Source organism: Bactrocera tryoni, chromosome 3 (genome assembly GCF_016617805.1).
Source record: "Bactrocera tryoni isolate S06 chromosome 3, CSIRO_BtryS06_freeze2, whole genome shotgun sequence".
Taxonomy (NCBI): Eukaryota; Metazoa; Arthropoda; class Insecta; order Diptera; family Tephritidae; genus Bactrocera; species Bactrocera tryoni.
This window is the reverse complement of record NC_052501.1, coordinates 55781256-55801787: the sequence shown is the minus strand read 5'-3', so window position 1 is coordinate 55801787 and position 20532 is coordinate 55781256. Positions and strand designations below refer to the sequence as shown.

At 36.2% G+C, this 20532-nt stretch overlaps 2 protein-coding genes across 2 annotated transcripts in view; one reads left to right on the top strand and one right to left on the bottom strand.

Moving 5' to 3' along the window:
• Positions 1-20532, top strand: part of LOC120770695 — a 207615-nt gene that overhangs the window by 86794 nt on the left and 100289 nt on the right. The gene's annotated exons all lie outside the window — the stretch shown is intronic.
• Positions 1-20532, bottom strand: part of LOC120770697 — a 158986-nt gene that overhangs the window by 77735 nt on the left and 60719 nt on the right. The window contains exon 6 of the mRNA XM_040098279.1: positions 523-677. Within this exon, the coding sequence (XP_039954213.1) occupies positions 523-677 (155 nt within the window). The remainder of the gene's footprint in view (positions 1-522; positions 678-20532) is intronic.

Sequence of the window (20532 nt, the reverse complement as noted above, 5' to 3'; positions counted from 1 at the left end):
GCAAAAACCATATCTCAGAAATTACTCAACCGCTTTCAATGAAATTCGGTATATAATATTTTCTTAACATCCTGATGACATGTACGAAATATGGGTGAAATCGGTTCACAACCACGCCTTCTTCAAATATCACGCTATTTTGAATTCCATCTGATGCCTTCTCTGTATAATATATACATTAGGAAATGAAAATACAATTCAATACTCAAAGTACACAAATTGATCTAATCTAATTAATTTTACAGCAAAATAAAAAAATATGTAAATGTTGGATAATGAAATCTCGATTATCACTTTATCATGCGAGAGTATAAAATGTTCGGTGACACCCAAACTTAGCACTTCCTTACTTGTTTTTTCTGATGTTAACAATCCAAGGAATCTTTTCTAACTTATTTCAATTTTTTTAAATTATTTTTCAGTTCATCACATTTAACCCTTCAGATTAAGTTGCTTAGAAGTTTTGGATATATAAAAAAAATTTGTAATCTTGTTCCATAGCTAAAAAAAATTAATACTTACCAATAATGCTAAACGGAAATTTGCCCAGCCCACAAAATTTGCCAATAAGTGGCGAATGCTCATCGCGACCATCATAGACGGCAAGCCAATCGTAGGGGCAGTGTTCCTTGCCAGAACCTATTGGTCGTATGGGACAAGTCATGACGTTCTCACACCTGCAAAGCAAAAGAATAATGGAAAAGAATAAGCGATAAGAAGAAGAGTAAAATTAAGATGAAGGTTAGAAGTTAAGTTGCCAAAAAGTAATATAAGTATACTACGGTGATCAAATTGAAAGACGAATTTTCTTATATTTTTAAAATCTTTATTTATTCTTGCAAATCCATTTCATCTTGTTCAAAGTAAGCCCCTTTCGCTGCAATACACGTATGCCAACGAATTTTCCAGTCATCATAGCACTTGGAAAAATCCTCCGTCATGATGGCCATTAGAGCCTTCTTCGATTCAGCTTTTCTATCCTCAATTGAGTCAAAACGGTGTCCTCAGAGTGGTCTTTTGAGTTTGCTGAATAGCCAGAAGTCACACGGTGCTAAATCAGGTGAATACGTTGGCTGCGGAACGATATTTGTTGAATTTTTGGCGATATGATTACAAATAAGCAATGCAGTATGAGATGGTGCATTATAGTGGTGCAGAAACCAAGAGCTTTCGACCCTCAATTCTATCCTCTTGAGGCGAATAGCTTCACGTAAACGGCGCATAACGCTCAAATAATATTCCTTGTTGACAGTTTGGTCCAGCGGAAGGAAGTCATAATGCACCACACCACGATAATCGAAGAAAACTGTCAACATGACCGTGATTATTGAGTGGTTTTCTCGGTTTCGGCTCGCCTTTAACACGATATTTGCTCGATTGATCTGTTGTTTCGGGATCGTAAGCGTAGATTCAAGTCTTATTTCCAGTTATGATGTCAGGAAGCGTTGTTTCACATATGTTAACCCGAGCTCTTTTTCGAAAAAATTGAGTGGTTTTGGAATCATTCGAGTTTTGACTCCTTAAGCCCAATTCATCCTTCAAAATCGCCTGCACCGTTCCAAATGATATGCCCAAACTATCAGCAATGTCTCTAATAGTTAATCGTCGATTTTCAAGCACCATTTCTTTGACTTGTTTGACGTGATGTTCATCAGTCGATATTTTTGGCCGATTTGACACCCCATTTTTCTCAACACTCTCACGACCGGCTTTGAACTCGTTATACCACTTGCAAACACTTTTAGAATACAGAGTTTGATCCCCAAAGGCTTTTTGCAAAGATCTTCAAGGTTTCTGCAGGCGAAATTTCATTCCGCAAACAAAATTTCATTCCGAAAACAAAATTTAATCGCACTTCTTTGTTCAATGAATTCAGACATAGTAAAAATTGAAGAATTCACTTTTTGAGCCTCACAAAACGACGCGTATCTCAAATACTAATGAATATTTAGACGTGAAATTTAACATAGATATCACTAACATGATTCGAAAAAGATGAAATTTCATCACAGTAGTATACCAACCAAGGTAGGAGGGTAAAATATGCATTTACTCTTGATGAAGGCAGTTACGCTCTCAACAGTTTGGTCAATTGGCGTAAAATGGCTGTTGTGAGTACAATAAGGTGTGCTTAAGGACTTATATATTTATATGTAAATATTAAATTTTCATAAAGGAGTTAAAGTGTTGTAACTGAACATTAGTACGAGAAAAGCAGAAGGAACCTTGGGCTTTGTTAAGAGGCTTTAATCATTGTCTAAGCAGACTATGAGCAATATAATCTGCAATGCAATTTTTGTCACCTTTTTTAACAATTCTATGTTAAAATAATGTATATGATAACTTTATTATTTAAAATTTTGCCAAATGAGTTATTATGCGCAATATTAGGTCAGGACAGCAAATTTTTGAAAGCAAACAAATCGTAATAGGAAGAAACTCATTTGTAATGAAAGATAAGATAACAAAATTTAAAAGAAAAATAACTAACGGGTGATCTGAACTCGGAAAAAAGAAGCGGATGAACGTAGTAGAATTTTTAAAAGTTATAAATTAATTATCTCGATTTCCGGGAAAAATACGAGCGCTAACGATAAAAGTTCAATGGAAAGAAACTTTTGTATTAACTCCCTTTTCGCATAATCTAAAAATTAAAAAAAAAATTCAAATATCCAAGTTTTAGAGTTTTTGTTTTTATGTTGTTTAAAGAAAAACATATTAATTTTTTTAAGTTTAGAACATTTGTTTTTTCTTTTTATTTTGATTTAAAGTCGGAACATTTGGTTTTAAAAGTTTTATTGAAAGAACATTTCGCAGAGCAGATAATTCACTCGTACCCACTGAGGAGTAGTATACGCAATGTTTTTTTATGTAAGAAACAGTGTACTTATAACTGTTTGAATGAATGAGGAAATTATAAATATATTGACACCTTATATCCACATACGCACAAAAATGAAAAAATATGGTTTAAAGAAAAAATAACGTATACAACATTTTCGATAGTTTTTCCTAAAATATGGAGGAACTCAGAATTTGGTTCAAAGGCCTAATTTTGGCATACTTCATATCAAAATTAAAAAAAAAAAAAAGATTTTTGGTACGATATAGGTACGATGAACGTCTGCTGAGGTACAAAGGTTTTCGATTGAGTTCTGAAATTTTGTAAAGAATGTCTTTTGAACAAATCAGATTAAATATTACTGTTGGGCTAAGAAGACTTTTCATACGGTCGACAATATTATATATCGGGTGATTTTTTACGAGCTTGATAACTTTTTTAAAAAAAAAAACGCATAAAATTTGCAAAATCTCATCGGTTCTTTATTTGAAACGTTAGATTGGTTCATGACATTTACTTTTTGAAGATAATTTCATTTAAATGTTGACCGCGGCTGCGTCTTAGGTGGTCCATTCGGAAAGTCAATTTTGGGCAACTTTTTCGAGCATTTCGGCCGGAATAGCCCGAATTTCTTCGGAAATGTTGTCTTCAAAGCTGGAATAGTTGCTGGCTTATTTCTGTAGACTTTAGACTTGTAGCCCCACAAAAAATAGTCTAAAGGCGTTAAATCGCATGATCTTGGTGGCCAACTGCCCATGCATCCCGAAAAATGCACTGTTTGGTGTGGTTTGTACGCTGGTGGAATCATTGGACCGTATTTTTTCAAAGATGCTGTTGGACGCAACGTTACGGTGAATGGCGATCGCTATCGTTCGATGCTAACAAACTTTTTGTTGCCAAAAATGGAAGAACTGAACTTGGTTGACATGTGGTTTCAACAAGATGGCGCTACATGCCACACAGCTCGCGATTCTATGGCCATTTTGAGGGAAAACTTCGGAGAACAATTCATCTCAAGAAATGGACCCGTAAGTTGGCCACCAAGATCATGCGATTTAACGCCTTTAGACTATTTTTTGTGGGGCTACTTCAAGTCTAAAGTCTACAGAAATAAGCCAGCAACTATTCCAGCTTTGGAAGACAACATTTCCGAAGAAATTCGGGCTATTCCGGCCGAAATGCTCGAAAAAGTTGCCCAAAATTGGACTTTCCGAATGGACCACCTAAGACGCAGCCGCGGTCAACATTTAAATGAAATTATCTTCAAAAAGTAAATGTCATGAACCAATCTAACGTTTCAAATAAAGAACCGATGAGATTTTGCAAATTTTATGCGTTTTTTTTTAAAAAAAAGTTATCAAGCTCTTAAAAAATCACCCGATATATACTAATATTATGCTAATTAGTTTTGAATATTCCTGAATTAGCTCTTACTTAAAGTCGAAAAATTGTACAATTTTGTGTATTACCAAATTTACTTTCGATTTCCTTTCAAAATACAAAAGTGTGGCAATATTATAGAAACATTTTGGAAGCCAGATGGTAGTTGGTCATAAAGTCATATATTGAACCATCATTTGTTGAAAAGCGCAAACTTTTCATTACGATTTGTATTTGTAATATTTAGTTACTTTGTGTGACATGCTGTGCCAAATTCATACTTAAACCCAAACCACATTACGTTTTCAAAGTTTCCTTTTAGATTTAATCAGGTAGTAACCATTAGTAACCAATTCTTTTTAAAAGCAGATCTCTCTGTTTTCTTAATAAAGAGAGGTGGCATTGTGCGTATACGTAAACATTATTTATGCCTGCTGTGTAAAAACGTGCTCTCATCAATTATGCCTTACCAAAGAGTTGGCGAGAACTTTGCCACGTCAACGGCGGCATCAATAACTTCTATAACAGCAACAACAATAAAGAGCATTTGCTGAAATGGCATCGAAATAGCACATACATAGCGTAGTGATTTGTCCTTGTGCGCCGGTGTATAAATGTGGATAAATGCTTCGTCGATGATCCCGAAAAGATCCGAAACTTTATTTAGGCTTCGCTTACAATAAATATCGTGAAAGACTACTGTCTAAGCTTCTCGCATATTTTCAAACTAATTTTGCCAATACGAGTTTTGGGTATTTTGTTGTAGTCACTTGCGGCATACCTGACAGTGGCTCGATATCTCTTCCGAAATCAAGATTGAGCCACCGTCCGATATTGCTATCAGAGTAAGATATCAGATTACCTCAAATGAAAATGACAAATCTTTAAGAACTCTGAGCTCAATTTAACCTAAAATCTTTTTTAACAAAGATCTAAAACTTAAAGTACTTCTCTTTTTCGCTGAATTCCATATATATTTATAATAAGTGCTTCAAGCAGAATTGCATTCTCATAACACCAAAATATTATAATATGCGGTCAATGCGAGTTCAAGAGAAAGTTTTGAAAATATACCCAATGTTTTTTAAATCAGTGTGGTATAGTTAATGGTAACTGTTTTAATAGTTGAACACATTGGCTAAGCCAACAGCTAACGTAATTTTCTCCGTTAAAACTGTCTTAAACAACTTCTATGCACGTGAATTGACCTTCGTATTCCACCTGAAGGAAGTGAGAAAAATATATACTTTTCTTCAAGCCTTAGAAATGTTCAATTTAAAAATACTACCACCTGCAATTTGAGTATAAGATTAATTTTGAAAATTGCGCAGGTACAACAAAAAACGCCCAATTTTGTTTGGAAAAAGATAACTATATCCTTCAAAAAATAGTTATTTTATAACCCATTTTTATTTTTTTTGGAGAAACATAAAAATAAATTTGTAAAATTTCCATAAAATTCAGAAAAATGCACACTTGTGTAGATGTTTATGATAATAAAGAAAAAAATAAGTAAATGCAAAAAGCAATAACAGCGAGGTTTAGAAAAGTGAAGGAAAAAGGATTTAAAATATTCGTTTTTAGAGCATGAGTAGCGCAATAAATTTGCAGAAGACAAGAAACAACAAAAGGTAGTAAAAATACACTAAAGAAGGATCACCCATAATTACTGAAAACAGTGACGCTACCCATTTGCCCATCGGCCACGTGTTTGGTTTATTTTAATTGGCGCACGTTCAACAATTTGCTATGAAAGGAGCAGATTAAAAAATAAAACAAAAACTGACCCAAATCGACTCTCACTAAAGCGGAAAAGTTGTTGCGCCAAGAATGTGATATTTTTTAGAGCATTTTTCGGAATTTTAGTACACACACACCTCACAATTATTTCTAAATAAGCATTTTTTGCATTAATATTAATTATTATATCTATATTACCGGGTGGTTGATATATAGTGCAATTTCTTTACCGATTTCATAGCATTATTTAATTGGAGAATCGTACAAGGTTAGGGTACTTTCAAACGATCACAGAAGTTAGTTAGAAATATCCCTTTTGCCATTAAATAGAAGTAACTTGACTTCGTAAACCTGTTAATAGTATTAAACGCCCTAAATTTGCTTTCGAAAAATCGTTTTTTGATTTTGCTTAAATGAAACGACACTTCTTAGCACTGCGTTGAGCGTAGAACTTCAATATCATCACGGCACTACCTATGTTGAATATCATTAGATTTAAGTTTTGTCATGGCTGGGTATCAAAGTTGTCTGGTTGTTGAGGCTTTTCCGATCGTAGAATTAATAAATTGATTAAATTGAAAATTAATATTTTTAGTACTTCTCTAGACGATAGCTGTAGTTTAGGTTTTAACAACTCAAAGTGAGATTCCTTATGGTCGCAGAAAAAAAGAGAATCAGTATTGAGGTGTGCAACTTTGCTAAATTTATAACTGATTTTCAAAAACTCTTGTTTTTGTTTTTAGAACTAAAGTGGAACTAGGTAATTGGGAGAACCAACAAGAACATCGTTAAATTCGGTTGCATCGAAGCTAGAATAGCCTTATACGATTTTAATCTTGATTGTTCAACAGTAAGGCAACTATATGAAATAGCAGTCAATAATTAATGAAGCGTTGCCGTGGACATTAATACATTTATGAAAATTTTCGATAGTTCAGTTCGTATGGGAACTTTATGCTATAGGCGGTTTAGAAAAATGAAAAGCTTCTTGGTGAGAAAAGACGTATGCAAAATTTTAAATCCATGTCTCGAAAACCAAGGGACTAGATCGCGTTTATACAGATGGGCAGGCACGTATTCTTAAATCAACTCAGTCACGCTGATCATTTATACATATGATATAACTATTGGTATTTCGTTTGATGGCAACAGCTAATGTTATTGAATTTTTTTACAGCCAACTTCACACCAAACCGCAGGGTTTTTTGTAAAACAAATTTCTTATGGGGTCAGTAGGGTAATCTTTTTTCAAAAGTTTTTTTTTTTGCATTTTCTGTTCCCTTATACCCTTAGAATTAATGTAGAAATCCATTTTACCCTTGGAAGGTTTCGAAAAAGGCCCAAAAATAATAATAACGCACGAAGATCGGAGAGCTCGGAGTGCACACCTCATACTTTAAACGCTTTTTTCTCAAACACACACTTTTTTAAACTGGCGGACTTGATTCCGGTCGAACTACTCAACCGATTTGCTTGATTTTTTTTTTAATGTTCACAAAACGCCTGGCTATCATCCCTACTATGTTTTTTTTATAATTTATTGACAAAGTTATGACAAAATTTGTGTAAAAAACATGGGGAAAATTAAAAAAAACGTTAATAATTTATTAACATTTTTTCATGATTCAAGTAGGGACGATAACCATTCACGTAATTTTTAAGAATAAATTGGTTTTTTGTGTTTCAGAAGATCCAAACATGAGAAAAGATGTCATCAAAAACTCCGAAAAAATGTATTTATAGACTCCACGATATATCTCATGATATGTGAAAAAAGTTGTACTGTAGAATAAAAATTTCTATGAAAAAATGTCAAAAAATCAGGCCAGATGAACCTACTGACCCCTTAATATAAGAGTAATATGAAAATATGAATCTGTATTCCCTTCCAATTCACCTGAACTGAATCATATCGTAAAGAGCAAAGAACACGAATACAGGAACGGTGGTGTTTCATTTAAATATATATATTGTAACACCCATGCAACAAACGAGTGTCGCTAATTTGATCAGCAAAGCCCTCCTTCGAAACCTTTGTACACTTAGCAAAGCTTTTTACTGAAAAAAAAAATAATAACCAAACAAAAAAGTACAAATATTAGAAGCAGATGGTAGAAATTGAAGAAATACCCAACATAGAAGGCAAATATATTTCAAGCAAAACAAAACAAACAAATTTTCGAACTTCCGGGTGATTTTGTACCATATATGTATATCGGCCAGTAAGTGAGTTATCCCAATAAAAATAAGATAGCATGTGTTACATAACAGTGTACCTTTGTGTCTAAAATAGATAAATTTGAGCGAAAACTTGGCTTCTTCTTCTTAATTGGCGTAGACACCGCTTACGCGATTATAGCCGAGTTAACAACAGCGCGCCAGTCGTTTCTTCTTTTCGCTACGTGGCGCCAATTGGATATTCCAAGCGTAGCCAGGTCCTTCTCCACTTGGTCCTTCCAACGGAGTGGAGGTCTTCCTCTTCCTCTGCTTTCCCCGGCGGGTACAGCGTCGAATACTTTCAGAGCTGGAGTGTTTTCGTCCATTCGGACAACATGACCTAGCCAGCGTAGCCGCTGTCTTTTAATTCGCTGAACTATGTCAATGTCGTCATATATCTCGTACAGCTCATCGTTCCATCGAAAGCAGTATTCGCCGTGGCCAACGCGCAAAGGACCATAAAACTTTCGCAGAACTTTTCTCTCGAAAACTCGCAACGTCGACTCATCAGTTGTTGACATCGTCCATGCTTCTGCACCATATAGCAGGACGGGAATTATGAGTGACTTATACAGTTGGGTTTTTGTTTGTCGAGAGAGGACTTTGCTTCTCAATTGCCTACTCAGTCCGAAGTAGCACCTGTTGGTAAGAGTTATCCTGCGTTGGATTTCTAGGCTGACGTTGTTGGTGGTGTTTACGCTGGTTCCAAGATAGACGAAATTATCTACGACTTCAAAGTTATGACTGTCAACAGTGACGTGAGAGCCAAGTCGCGAGTGCGACGACTGTTTGTTTGATGACAGGAGATATTTCGTTTTGCCCTCGTTCACTGCCAGACCCATTTGTTTTGCTTCCTTGTCCAGTCTGGAGAAAGCAGAACTAACGGCGCGGGTGTTAAGGCCGATGATATCAATATCATCGGCATACGCCAGCAGCTGTATACTCTTATAAAAGATGGTACCTTCTCTATTAAGTTCTGCAGCTGGAACTATTTTCTCCAGAAGCAGGTTGAAAAAGTCACACGATAGGGAATCGCCTTGTCTGAAACCTCGTTTGGTATCGAACGGCTCGGAGAGGTCCTTCCCGATTCTGACGGAGCTTTTGGTGTTGCTCAACGTCAGCTTACATAGCCGTATCAGTTTTGCGGGGATACCAAATTCAGACATCGCGGCATAAAGGCAGCTCCTTTTCGTGCTGTCGAAAGCAGCTTTGAAATCGACGAAGAGGTGGTGTGTGTCGATTCTCCTTTCACGGGTCTTTTCCAAGATTTGGCGCATGGTGAATATCTGGTTGGTTGTTGATTTTCTAGGTCTGAAGCCACACTGATAAGGTCCAATCAGTTTGTTGACGGTGGGCTTTAATCTTTCACACAATACGCTCGATAGATCCTTATATGCGATGTTGAGGAGACTAATCCCACGGTAGTTGGCGCAGATTGTGGGGTCACCTTTCTTATGGATTGGGCATAGCACACTTAAATTCCAATCGTTGGGCATGCTTTCGTCCGACCATATTTTATAAAGAAGCTGATGCATGCTCCTTATCAGTTCTTCGCCGCCGTGTTTGAATAGCTCGGCCGGCAATCCGTCGGCCCCTGCCGCTTTGTTGTTTTTCAGGCGAGCAATTGCTATTCGAACTTCTTCATGGTCGGGTAATGGAACGTCTGATCCATCGTCATCGATTGGGGAATCGGGTTCTCCTTCTCCTGGTGTTGTGCGTTCACTGCCATTCAGCAGGCTGGAGAAGTGTTCCCTCCATAATTTAAGTATGCCTTTGGGGGTTCTACAAGAGTATACTCCGGTCTTGAAACCTTCTGTAAGCCGCCGCATTTTTTCGTAGAATTTTCGAGCATTACCCCTGTCGGCCATCTTTTCAAGCTCTTCGTACTCACGCATTTCGGCCTGTTTTTTCTTCTGTCTACAAATGCGTCTCGCTTCCCTCTTCAACCCTCGGTATCTATCCCATCCCGCACCTGTAGTGTTCGATCGTAACGTTGCGAGGTAGGCAGCGTGTTTTCTCTCCGCTGCGACACGGCACTCCTCGTCGTACCAGCTGTTCTTTTGCACTTTCCGAAAACCAATGGTTTCGGTTGCAGCTGTACGTAAATAGTTTGAAATGCCGTCCCACAGTTCCCTTATACCGAGTTGTTGACGAGTGCTCTCAGAGAGCAGGAGTGCAAGCCGAGTCGAAAATCGTTCGGCTGTCTGTTGTGATTGCAGCTTCTCGACGTCGAAACTTCCTTGTTTGGTGGCGTGCGTTTTTGCTGCACAGAGGCGGGTGCGAATCTTAGCTGCAACAAGATAGTGGTCCGAGTCGATGTTAGGACCTCGGAGCGCACGCACATCTAAAACACTGAAAACGTGTCTTCCGTCTATCAAAACATGATCGATCTGGTTGGTAGTTTTTCGATCTGGAGACAGCCAGGTAGCTTAATGAATCTTCTTATGCTGGAATCTAGTACTACAGATAACCATATTTCGGGCCCCGGCGAAGTCGATCAGCCTCAACCCATTTTAGGATGTTTCCTGGTGCAGGCTGAATTTACCGACCGGAGTGCCAAAGATACCTTTTTTGCCCACTCTGGCGTTAAAGTCGCCAAGCACGAGTTTGACATCGTGGCGGGGGCAGCCTTCATAAGCGCGCTCCAAGCACTCATAGAAGACATCTTTGGTCTCATCGTCCTTCTCTTCCGTCGGGGCGTGGGCGCAGATCAGCGATATGTTGAAGAACCTCGCTTTGATGCGAACTGTGGCTAGACGTTCATTCACCGCAGTGAATGATAGTACTCGGCGACGGAGTCTCTCTTCTACCACGAATCCAACACCAAACTTGCGCTCCTTTATATGAACACTGTAGTAAATGTCACAAGGACCTACTCGTCTCTGTCCTTGTCCCGTCCATCGCATTTCTTGTACGGCGGTGATGTCAGCCTTTGTTTTTACGAGGACATCAACCAGCTGGGCAGCGGCACCTTCCCAATTAAGGGACCGGACCTTGGCTTAGCCCCTATTTAACTAATATCAGTATTTTCGAACATCCGGCTGACTTTACACTGTATGAATGGGTTTACACCATGAAGTAAACCTGGTTTCGATTCTTGCCAGTTGGAAGAGTATGAAATGTTCGGTTGCACCCGAACTTAGCCCTTCCTTACTTGATTTAATTTATGTTTGTACCTTTACTTACTTAGTTTATACAATCCTGCTAATGTTCTTGTTAAACATAAGGGGTATTGCTGGACAAATTTGCAAGTAAATACTTGAATTAGTTTTTATGATTGTTAAATTGTTGTGAATGGATGCACCAGAGTAAGCATATAAGACTATCACTATGTACATATATTTTTAGAGATATATCTTTATTTTATTCGGCATTTTGATTTTTTCTGGATTTTTTTCGGGGAATAATATGTGCACTTGTGTATATGAGTTTAACGCAGATCCCTGTATTCCTCCTCTTCTACAGTATTCTAACTGGCTGGCTTTTTGTGCGTGTTGTTGTTTGTATGTTGTTAAGTTTGCGCCTGTATGTTTATTGTAATTATATATTTTAAGTTTGGGTTTCGCGCCCGGTTTGTGTGTTGCTTTTTTTTCTTTACACTGATTTATATAAGTTTTTTGTTCGGTTGACACGCATTTTTGACTTTTGTTGAGTTAATGTATTTTTTTTTGTTTAATTAGGAATTTTAACCATATTTTCTGCACTTGGGAATTTGATTTTGTTATAAATGTATGTATATATGGAAATACTCTGTGTTTTACTGCACCACTAGGTATAAATGTTTATATATGTATATGTGATTACTTTTTGGTGTCACTGCACGGCTCGTTTACTATTTTTCTTACAAATTTTTGTTTCTCAGTATAATATGCATTTTTACGCATACATATCTATAATGGGTTGCTATTAATTTATTGTGCCTGTCTTTGAGGATCGAAAGACCATGTTTAGGTATGTAACCAGTATACATATGTTTATATTATACTTTCGTAATGTACGCCATGTACGTATAAATTGAAATTGTTTAAATGATTATCACCCACATATGAAATAAAAATACCCGTGTCACTCAAGTGTATAGTATACAAGATAATTTATTAAGAAAATATTTAACTTTTTACAAATGTTATTTTTCTTAAAATTAAGTGTTTCAATTATTTAGGTAACCGAATTAAACGGGAGAGTATGTAAATACCTACACGTCAGATCGCTGTAGTCGAAGTGCAAACTATGTTATTATGGGAACTTGTTATTAAAGATGATATGATTTCCAAGTGTCGCTTCGGACTTATTTAATATTTCATAACCTGCAATTTGTTTCATTGTATACAGTAACGTTTACAATTTCATCATGGAGAGATATAACCAAGAACACGTTAACAAATTATTAAATTTTATTAATAAAATATTCGTTCTTCAACCTACTCGTCAAATTGTTGAAAATTTCGAGCGAACATTTTCTTTGTTCAAGTGCCAAGACAAAAAACCGATTGAAGCAATGAAAATATTGCTGCCATTCAAGCAAATGTTGCTGAAGACCGCAATTTGTCGATTCTCAGATGTTTTTAAGAATTGGGATTGCTTCAAACCACAACCAGGTGGATTTTGAGAATGGATTTGGGCTTGCATCCTTATGAAGTTGCAAGAAAATCCACAAATTATTCATGAGGGACCATTATTCACTTAAATTGACAGTTTGGTGTGTTTTTAATCTTGTGGAATCATCGGTGCGTACTCCTTTCGAAATGAAACTGGTGACACCGTTACTGTCACTGGAGAGCAATGTAGATCAATGACAATCAACTTTTTATAGCTGCAATTGGAAGAAGTTGATCTTCTGATTTAAGCATTACTCGGGCTAGAATATATTCAATATTGCACGGACATTTGGCTTTAAACAATTTTTTATCACCTTGATTTCCACTCAAATTGTCCATCGCCTTAAACAAGGCTCTTGTCAGGAGGTGGAGAGAAATGTTAAAAAATAATATAGCAATGCTTCGAAATACGTCAACAATATCGTAATTGGTGATGAATCGTGTCAGGTTTCTTTGAAGAAATCAGGAAAACAAACCGCGAAGACGGACTACTTTTCATGCCGACAATGTAAACTCTCACACATCTACTGAAACAACTGTTCTTTTGAGCACTCAATGCATCGATTTGATGAGTCATCGTCTGTATAGTCCTTACTTGCCACCTAATGACTTCTTTTTATTCGCGTTCGTAAAATTAAATTAAGAAGTCAACGGTTTTTGACACTTGAAGAGGCAGTTCTTGCATTCAGAACGCATATTTTGTCAGAGTAGCAGAAGTGCTTCGGCAATTGAGCTGCAGTACAGACTGAACGATAAACACTAAGTTCTTGAAGGAAACTTCTTTCTTTGTGAAGGTATGCCAGTTTCGGTGCAACCGAAGTTAATGTTTTCCTTGCTCTTTAATTTTTTGTATCCGTTTTTAATAAAAACATTTCTCCCCAACTAACTATCGCCAGTCAACAAATGCAAACAAATAAATTTCAGTGCAAATATGCAAAACTTTTACTTGACGTAAACATAGTACATTCTGCACCTGCATAGCAGATGTGCGCTTTTGAAAAATAAGTATTTTAATAGTTTGCAAATGAATGGCGAATATTTTATTTTTTCGGTTGACTTCATTACCTTAATGCTAGAATCTATATGTGTTTTTATTAATGAATGTGTGTATGTTGTTTTTTCAAAAACAGTTTTAGTGTGCTTCTTCTCCACCTGCCAGCCAGCGCCAGCTGCTGCTGAGCTACCATTAACTCGCTCTCGTTTTGTTCCTCTTTTCTCTCTCTCTATGGCTCTTTGGCTAACAAAATAGACGAAGTTTTCTTCCGCCATTTATTATCACTGAGTTATATTACTATATCATGATATGACCGAAAGTATAATAAAACTTTTTATGTTGCCATTTCGCATCTCATTATGACTATATCGATACTCCAGCTTATGCGAAACTTTCGCGCGTTTCTCGCTGTGCTACGTAAACACACACTCTACGCGACAACCACATGTTCTTAGATGCAATTCAATGCAAAGCGAATTGAGCCATTCGAACTGACTTTTGTGAGAACTCAAACTTTCTACTTTACAGAAACATGCCACTGTAGCATACTTTTTGGCATTTTGCGCTGTTAACAATTGCAATTATCGTGCACACATTCACGCGCACAGCTGTACAGTGGTGACCATAACATATGCAACTAATACATTATTTTAGAAAAAGTATATTTATCTCACTATTAAACTTTGCAGACTGTTGATTGAACATGAAATTATTATAATTTGGTATTTTTACTCTTAATTAACGTTTTTAAACCAAAAAATTTCATTCATAAAAAAATAATAAAAATTCCATTTCGATTTCACCTCTAAAATTACGTGGACAAAACATATGCAACTTTTTGGAAACAAGGGTAAAAAGTAAGATTTACTAGTATTTTGTTGCAAATCCATTGTTTTTTATTACTTCGGCACACTTTCTCGGCATTGAGGCAATTAAATTATCTATGGTTTTTATCGGAATCGATTGCCAAACTTCTTGGAGTGTATTAAAAAGTTCATCGCCATTTTGAGGTTATTACTGTGTATTCGCCTGTTATCCAGCTTCCACAAGTTATCAATGGGGTTGAGATCTGTGGTCTGTGGTGGCCATTCCATAACATCAACGTTTTTTGCTTCAAACCAAGACTTGACATATTTGGCCGTATGCTTTGGGTCATTGTCTTGTTGGAAGACCCAACTCAATGGCATTTCCCACGCAGCATAGGGCAACATGACAATATGACACTCTCCAAAATATATTTATAGTCGTATTGCTTCATAATTCTATTAATCTTATATAATGGGCCAACTCGGTTACCAGAAAAGCAGCAACACATCGTTACATGGCCTGCACCATGCTTAACTGTTTTCTTACGATAACGAGGATCATATCTTTTATTTACTGGCCTTCGCACATAAGACGTTCCATCACTGCCTATTAAGTAAAAATTTGACTTATCACTGAATAGAACTGTTTTCCATTTACTAATTGGCCTTAGATGCTATTTAGCGAATTTCAAACGCTTGGCTTTGTGTGTTACCGAAATCATCGGTTTGTATGCGGGACGACAACCTCTTAGTGAGGCTTTTAAGAGGCGCCTACGCACATTTTTTGTTGATAATTGCAAATCTAAACCTTTAATGATTCGTGATGGGACTATTTCAGGACTTTTTTTTGATAGTTGTACTATTAAATTGTCTGTCCTTTGGGTCGTTTTGCATGCGCTACCGCCTTGGTGTATAGCAGATACTTCTTTTGTTGTAACAATTTTTTTTATTTTTCGCGAAATTGTACTTTTGTGCACATTTAATTTTGTAGCAATGCTTTTTTGTGCAATTCCTTTCTCAAATTCGGAAATAATTCTCTTCCGAAGTTCAACTCCAAAATTGCCTCTTGCCATTTTCAATAAAACTAAAATCATGTTGATTTGCCCGAATTAACGCAAGAATTTATTTACAAAAACTAATGATACTGCGTAATTTTTAATATGAATGCTCAAGAGTAACGGAAAAATACCGATATAATAGTGATACTTGAACTCAAACTCTGAGTTGCATTTGTTTTGTCCACGTAATTTAAGAGTTGAAATCGGAATGCAATTTTTATTATTTTTTTATGAATGGATTTTTTTGGTTTAAAAACGTAAATTAAGAGTAAAAATACCAAATTATAATAATTTAATGTTCAATCAACAGTCTGCAAAGTTTAATAGTGAGATAAATATACTTTTTCTAAAATAATGTATTAGTTGCATATGATATGGCCACCACTGTATGTATGCCCGAAATTATGAAAATTTGCATTTGCGCCTTTGCGTATGCCTCGAAATAATGCGCGCATGCAACGAGTGATTTCAGAAACGCTTAAACTAATGAAAAGTTGGTGTTAAAATTTCGGTAGCGGAATCGAAAAATTATAATATCATAAGCAAATGGTTTATACATATGTATGTATGTGTACGGGTAATATGCGCAATCAGCTTTATTTTGCGATGTGAAGAGTGATAAAAATTAATGGAGAACATAAAATCAAAACATTATATTTATGCGAATTGCATTTTAAATAGGAAAATATTTTTTCTAAGAAATTTGCATCCTTCAATTACACCGTTTTTGAAAATGCAGGAGCAACATTTCACTGAAGAGTTAGGTTAAGGTTACCGTTATAGGACGTCGAATTTAAGTTTGGCGAAAGAATGTTACGAAAAAGTAGTATTTACTATAAATTATTCTAACTAAAGCAATAACTTCTATACTGACGAAGTTCTATGGAAGAATCAATCACAAAACTTTACCTAGTCTAGGCTAATACAATACCAGTTTGGTTGGTGCTTCATAACTTTTACCATTTCTAATTTCGTTTTAGCAGAGAACGAATTATTTTTTCAAGGGAAAATCTTTAAAATCGACAGGAGAATCATGCACTATTCTGTTTACTTCCCATTTCTATTAATCTATACTAATATTATAAAGAGGAAATGTTTGTTTTTTTGTTTGTTTGTTTCGAATAGGCTCCGAAACTACTGAACCGATTTGAAAAATTCTTTCACCATTGGAAAGCTATACTATCCCTGAGTGACATAGGCTATATTTAGTTAAAAAAAAATAGGGTTCCTTACCAAAACTCCGATAATGTAAAAAAAAATACCAAAAAACTTTCTTTAATCGCGAATGCTGCGAAAACGATTGAAGATATAACAAAGTGATATACTACAATTTTGTAGAACTTATCATTATCCACAAAAAACGTCGCGACATCATACCTCTAACTATTATAGTTTTGTCACAATAAGCGATTTTATATAAAAAAATTAATTAAAATACCACTACTTGAAAAGGCTCTTTATTTATACCTTAGTATTGATCCTTATCGAAATAAATGATTTATTATTTAAGATCGCTTCAAAACCTTTAAATAACTTTTTGAATTATTAGATTCTGACATTCCATTCAAACCATATCACGAGTTAAAAATTTTTAAAAGTCGCTCGGCGGCGAACTATGCGTTGTAGAGTTGTAGGCGTCAGGGTTAAGACAAAGAATGTATAATAATAAGAAGGAGCAAATGTTAGCTGTGCTAAAATGTTATTTGACATTAGGGAACATCGAAAAAATTTCGAAGAGTAATCGAAAAAATTTCGAACAGTATGAAGGAACACACCATTCAAAAGGGGAAGCAAGCCAATGTTTACCACTCTATAAGGGAACTTGCCAATTGCGTGCACCACGATATAAAGGAACATGAGAACAGAAAATGTATCAGAGAAACTACACCACACTATAAGGGTACTACTCTATAGAAATTGCCCACGCAGATGTTCTTTGATATGCGCATAAGGGAAAATTTGAATAATGTGTATTACAAAAAAATAATTATAGGACAAATAATCAAATAAATAGTAATTTAAATGGAAATAAAATAAAATGAAATAAAAAAACAAAAAAGTCAAAAAATATATACATATTTTAGAAGTTCATGTAGGCTTTGCACCCGAACAAAATATTTGGAGTTGCAAAATGTTGATCAGCTAAGCACACAGCACCAAAGCCAACTTTGGAAGTAGAGAATTTATTGTGGTATACGTACAATAAAAGCGATATATACTCCTCTACCCAAATTTTCCACCACTTTATGAAGGAACACGACAAACTACACCACATTAATAAAGAACATGAAAAATGTCAAATGTCAATATGTATGCAAAAATTCAATGCCCTGGATGTGGGCCAAAATAAGAATAGGAGAAATGAGAATACTGATTTCAATGAGAATGTTGACTTTATCCATATGCCAAAATCCAATGAAGAGAGTATGCTTTGGATTGGTTAATTTAACGGCTAAAACTGTTGTAATAATTGGAAATGGTTAAAAAGCAATAAATTGGTGTGAAATTGCGCCAAAATAAGAATAGGAGAGAGAAATGAGAATATTGATTTCAATGAGAATGTTGATCTCAATGTTGCAATAATGTACATATGTATTATATGTATATGCAGTGTTATTATACATTCTTTGGTTAAGATCACTCGCGCGGTCGGCTCCCTACTGAATGGTCGTGAGCGGAATTAAAAAAAATTGTCGCTTGATAATATGTTGCCGCTTGATAATACTTCGCTTAGTAGGTAACTAAACCCATTCAAAAAGTTCTTTTCAGATCTAGACCCATATATATAGCACAGATATTGTACATTTAGTTATCCTAAGAAATGAATTGAATAAGTTTTATGATTTAATTTTAATAAATAGGTTGTAGTTTTGTATGTTGTTATAGTAGGTAGTTGTAAGAACCTCAAAGATTAGTTTAAAGGCGTTTTTTTCTTTTATCATTTAAAAAAAAATGCCCGAAAGATGAAGATCTCAACTTTCTAGAAATAATTCCCATGCCAGGGCCACAAAAATATGTCGAAATAAAGAATCTTCATCTGAAACTGAAAATCATCTTTTAAGTTAGAGAGAATGCGAATGTGGCGCAATCGCGTGCCAGAGAGTCGAGTACCGAGCGTTCGCAACGACTCGCTGAACAAAACATGAGAACCTCTCAAAGACGCGCGCGGGAGTCCAGTCTTGAGCGTTCGCAGCGCCTAGCTGAACAAAATTTAAGAACTTCTGATGTGCACGCGCGAGAGTCAAGTACTGAGCGTTTGCAGCGGCTTGAAGAGCAAAATTTCAGAAGTATACAATCCCGCACTAGGGAATCAAGCTCTGAGCGTTCACAACGCCTTCAAGACCAGAGAACGACAACAGACTTCAAGAGCTAGAGTTCGAGTTGTAGCTCACAGTAACAGATGCAATCGAGTTCGTGCTCACAAAAAATGGGTCCATGAAACTAATGGTATGTGTTGTGCTTCTGGAAAAGTTATTATCCCCAATATTCAAAAACCATCACAGCCAATAAAAAATCTTTTGACAAATAATCATTCGCTATCTAGACATTTCCTAACAACATCCGTAAGTACAATAGCCTTTTTCAAATGACTTCGTTTGGCGCCAAAAAAATAAGAGAAGGTAATTGCCAACTTTCAAAATAGAGGGCCAGGTATATCATCTTATTAGTAGCCTTTTACCACCATCAGGCCAAAATCCACAATGCTTACAGATATATTTTATTTCAGACGCAGATCAGCTATCGTTGAGGGCAAACATAGCTCCAACGCTAAAAATAGATTTAATTAACGAACTACAGACAGCACTGAAAAGCCACAACGTATATATACGAAGCTTTAAACAAAATATTGAACGCAACTCTTCGGATATTTTAAAGCTAATTATTCTTTCCGACCGCCCACCGCAGACTGCTCACCCGGGTAGATACAATTCTCCAGCTGTAAACGAGGTAGCTGTTCTCTTGGTTGACGAAGAAAAAGGCCCCAGAGACATAGTGCTGCATGGAAGAGACGGCCAACTTTAAAGGGTATCCAACTTCCACTACAGTATCCCTTAATGTTCGTTAAAGGAGAAGACGGTTATTATTTAACCATTCCACAGGAATTTACTGTGACGTGCATGCAATTTTATGCATTCAGGTTGATGGTTAGAGCAAACAGTTTTAATCCATTACATTATTACAGGGACTTATTTAGCCAATATATTGTCGATATGATGGCAAAAATGATATCGGAATGATTGAATTACATATGTCGTAACCAACAGAGACTAAGGGCTGAAGAATACATTCATCTCAGAGACGCTTTAAATCAAGACGGAAATGTTGACCCATCCAATATGGGTCAGCGCGTAATCTTACCATCTTCATTTACAGGTACTCCACGTTACCTGCATGAAAAAACACAAGACGCGATGACGTATGTCCGAAACTACGGGAGACCAGACTTATTTGTCACGTTTACGTGCAATCCTGAATGGCCTGAAATTAAAGCGGAACTACTCCCTGGTCAGCGATCTTTCGATCGTCATGACATCATTTCAAGGGTGTTTCACTTAAAAATGAAGAAATTCATAAAATTATTCAACAAAGATGAAATATTCGGCAAAGTGAAATGTTACATGGTGAGTGTGGAGTGGCAGAAGCGAGGTTTACCACACTGTCATATGCTGTTTTGGCTAGAGACAAAAATCCAACCAGACAAAATTGATAGGGTCATAGTTGCGGGACTTCCCCACCAACGAAACGATCCAATATTGTACGATAACGTAACTAAAATATAATTTTTACCTGATACATGCGGGCTGAACTTATGCAGCACTGCATGTATGAAAAACGGAACGCAAAAACCCCGCGACGCACAGTGAGACAACGCCGCCATCAAATACAAGGAGTCATT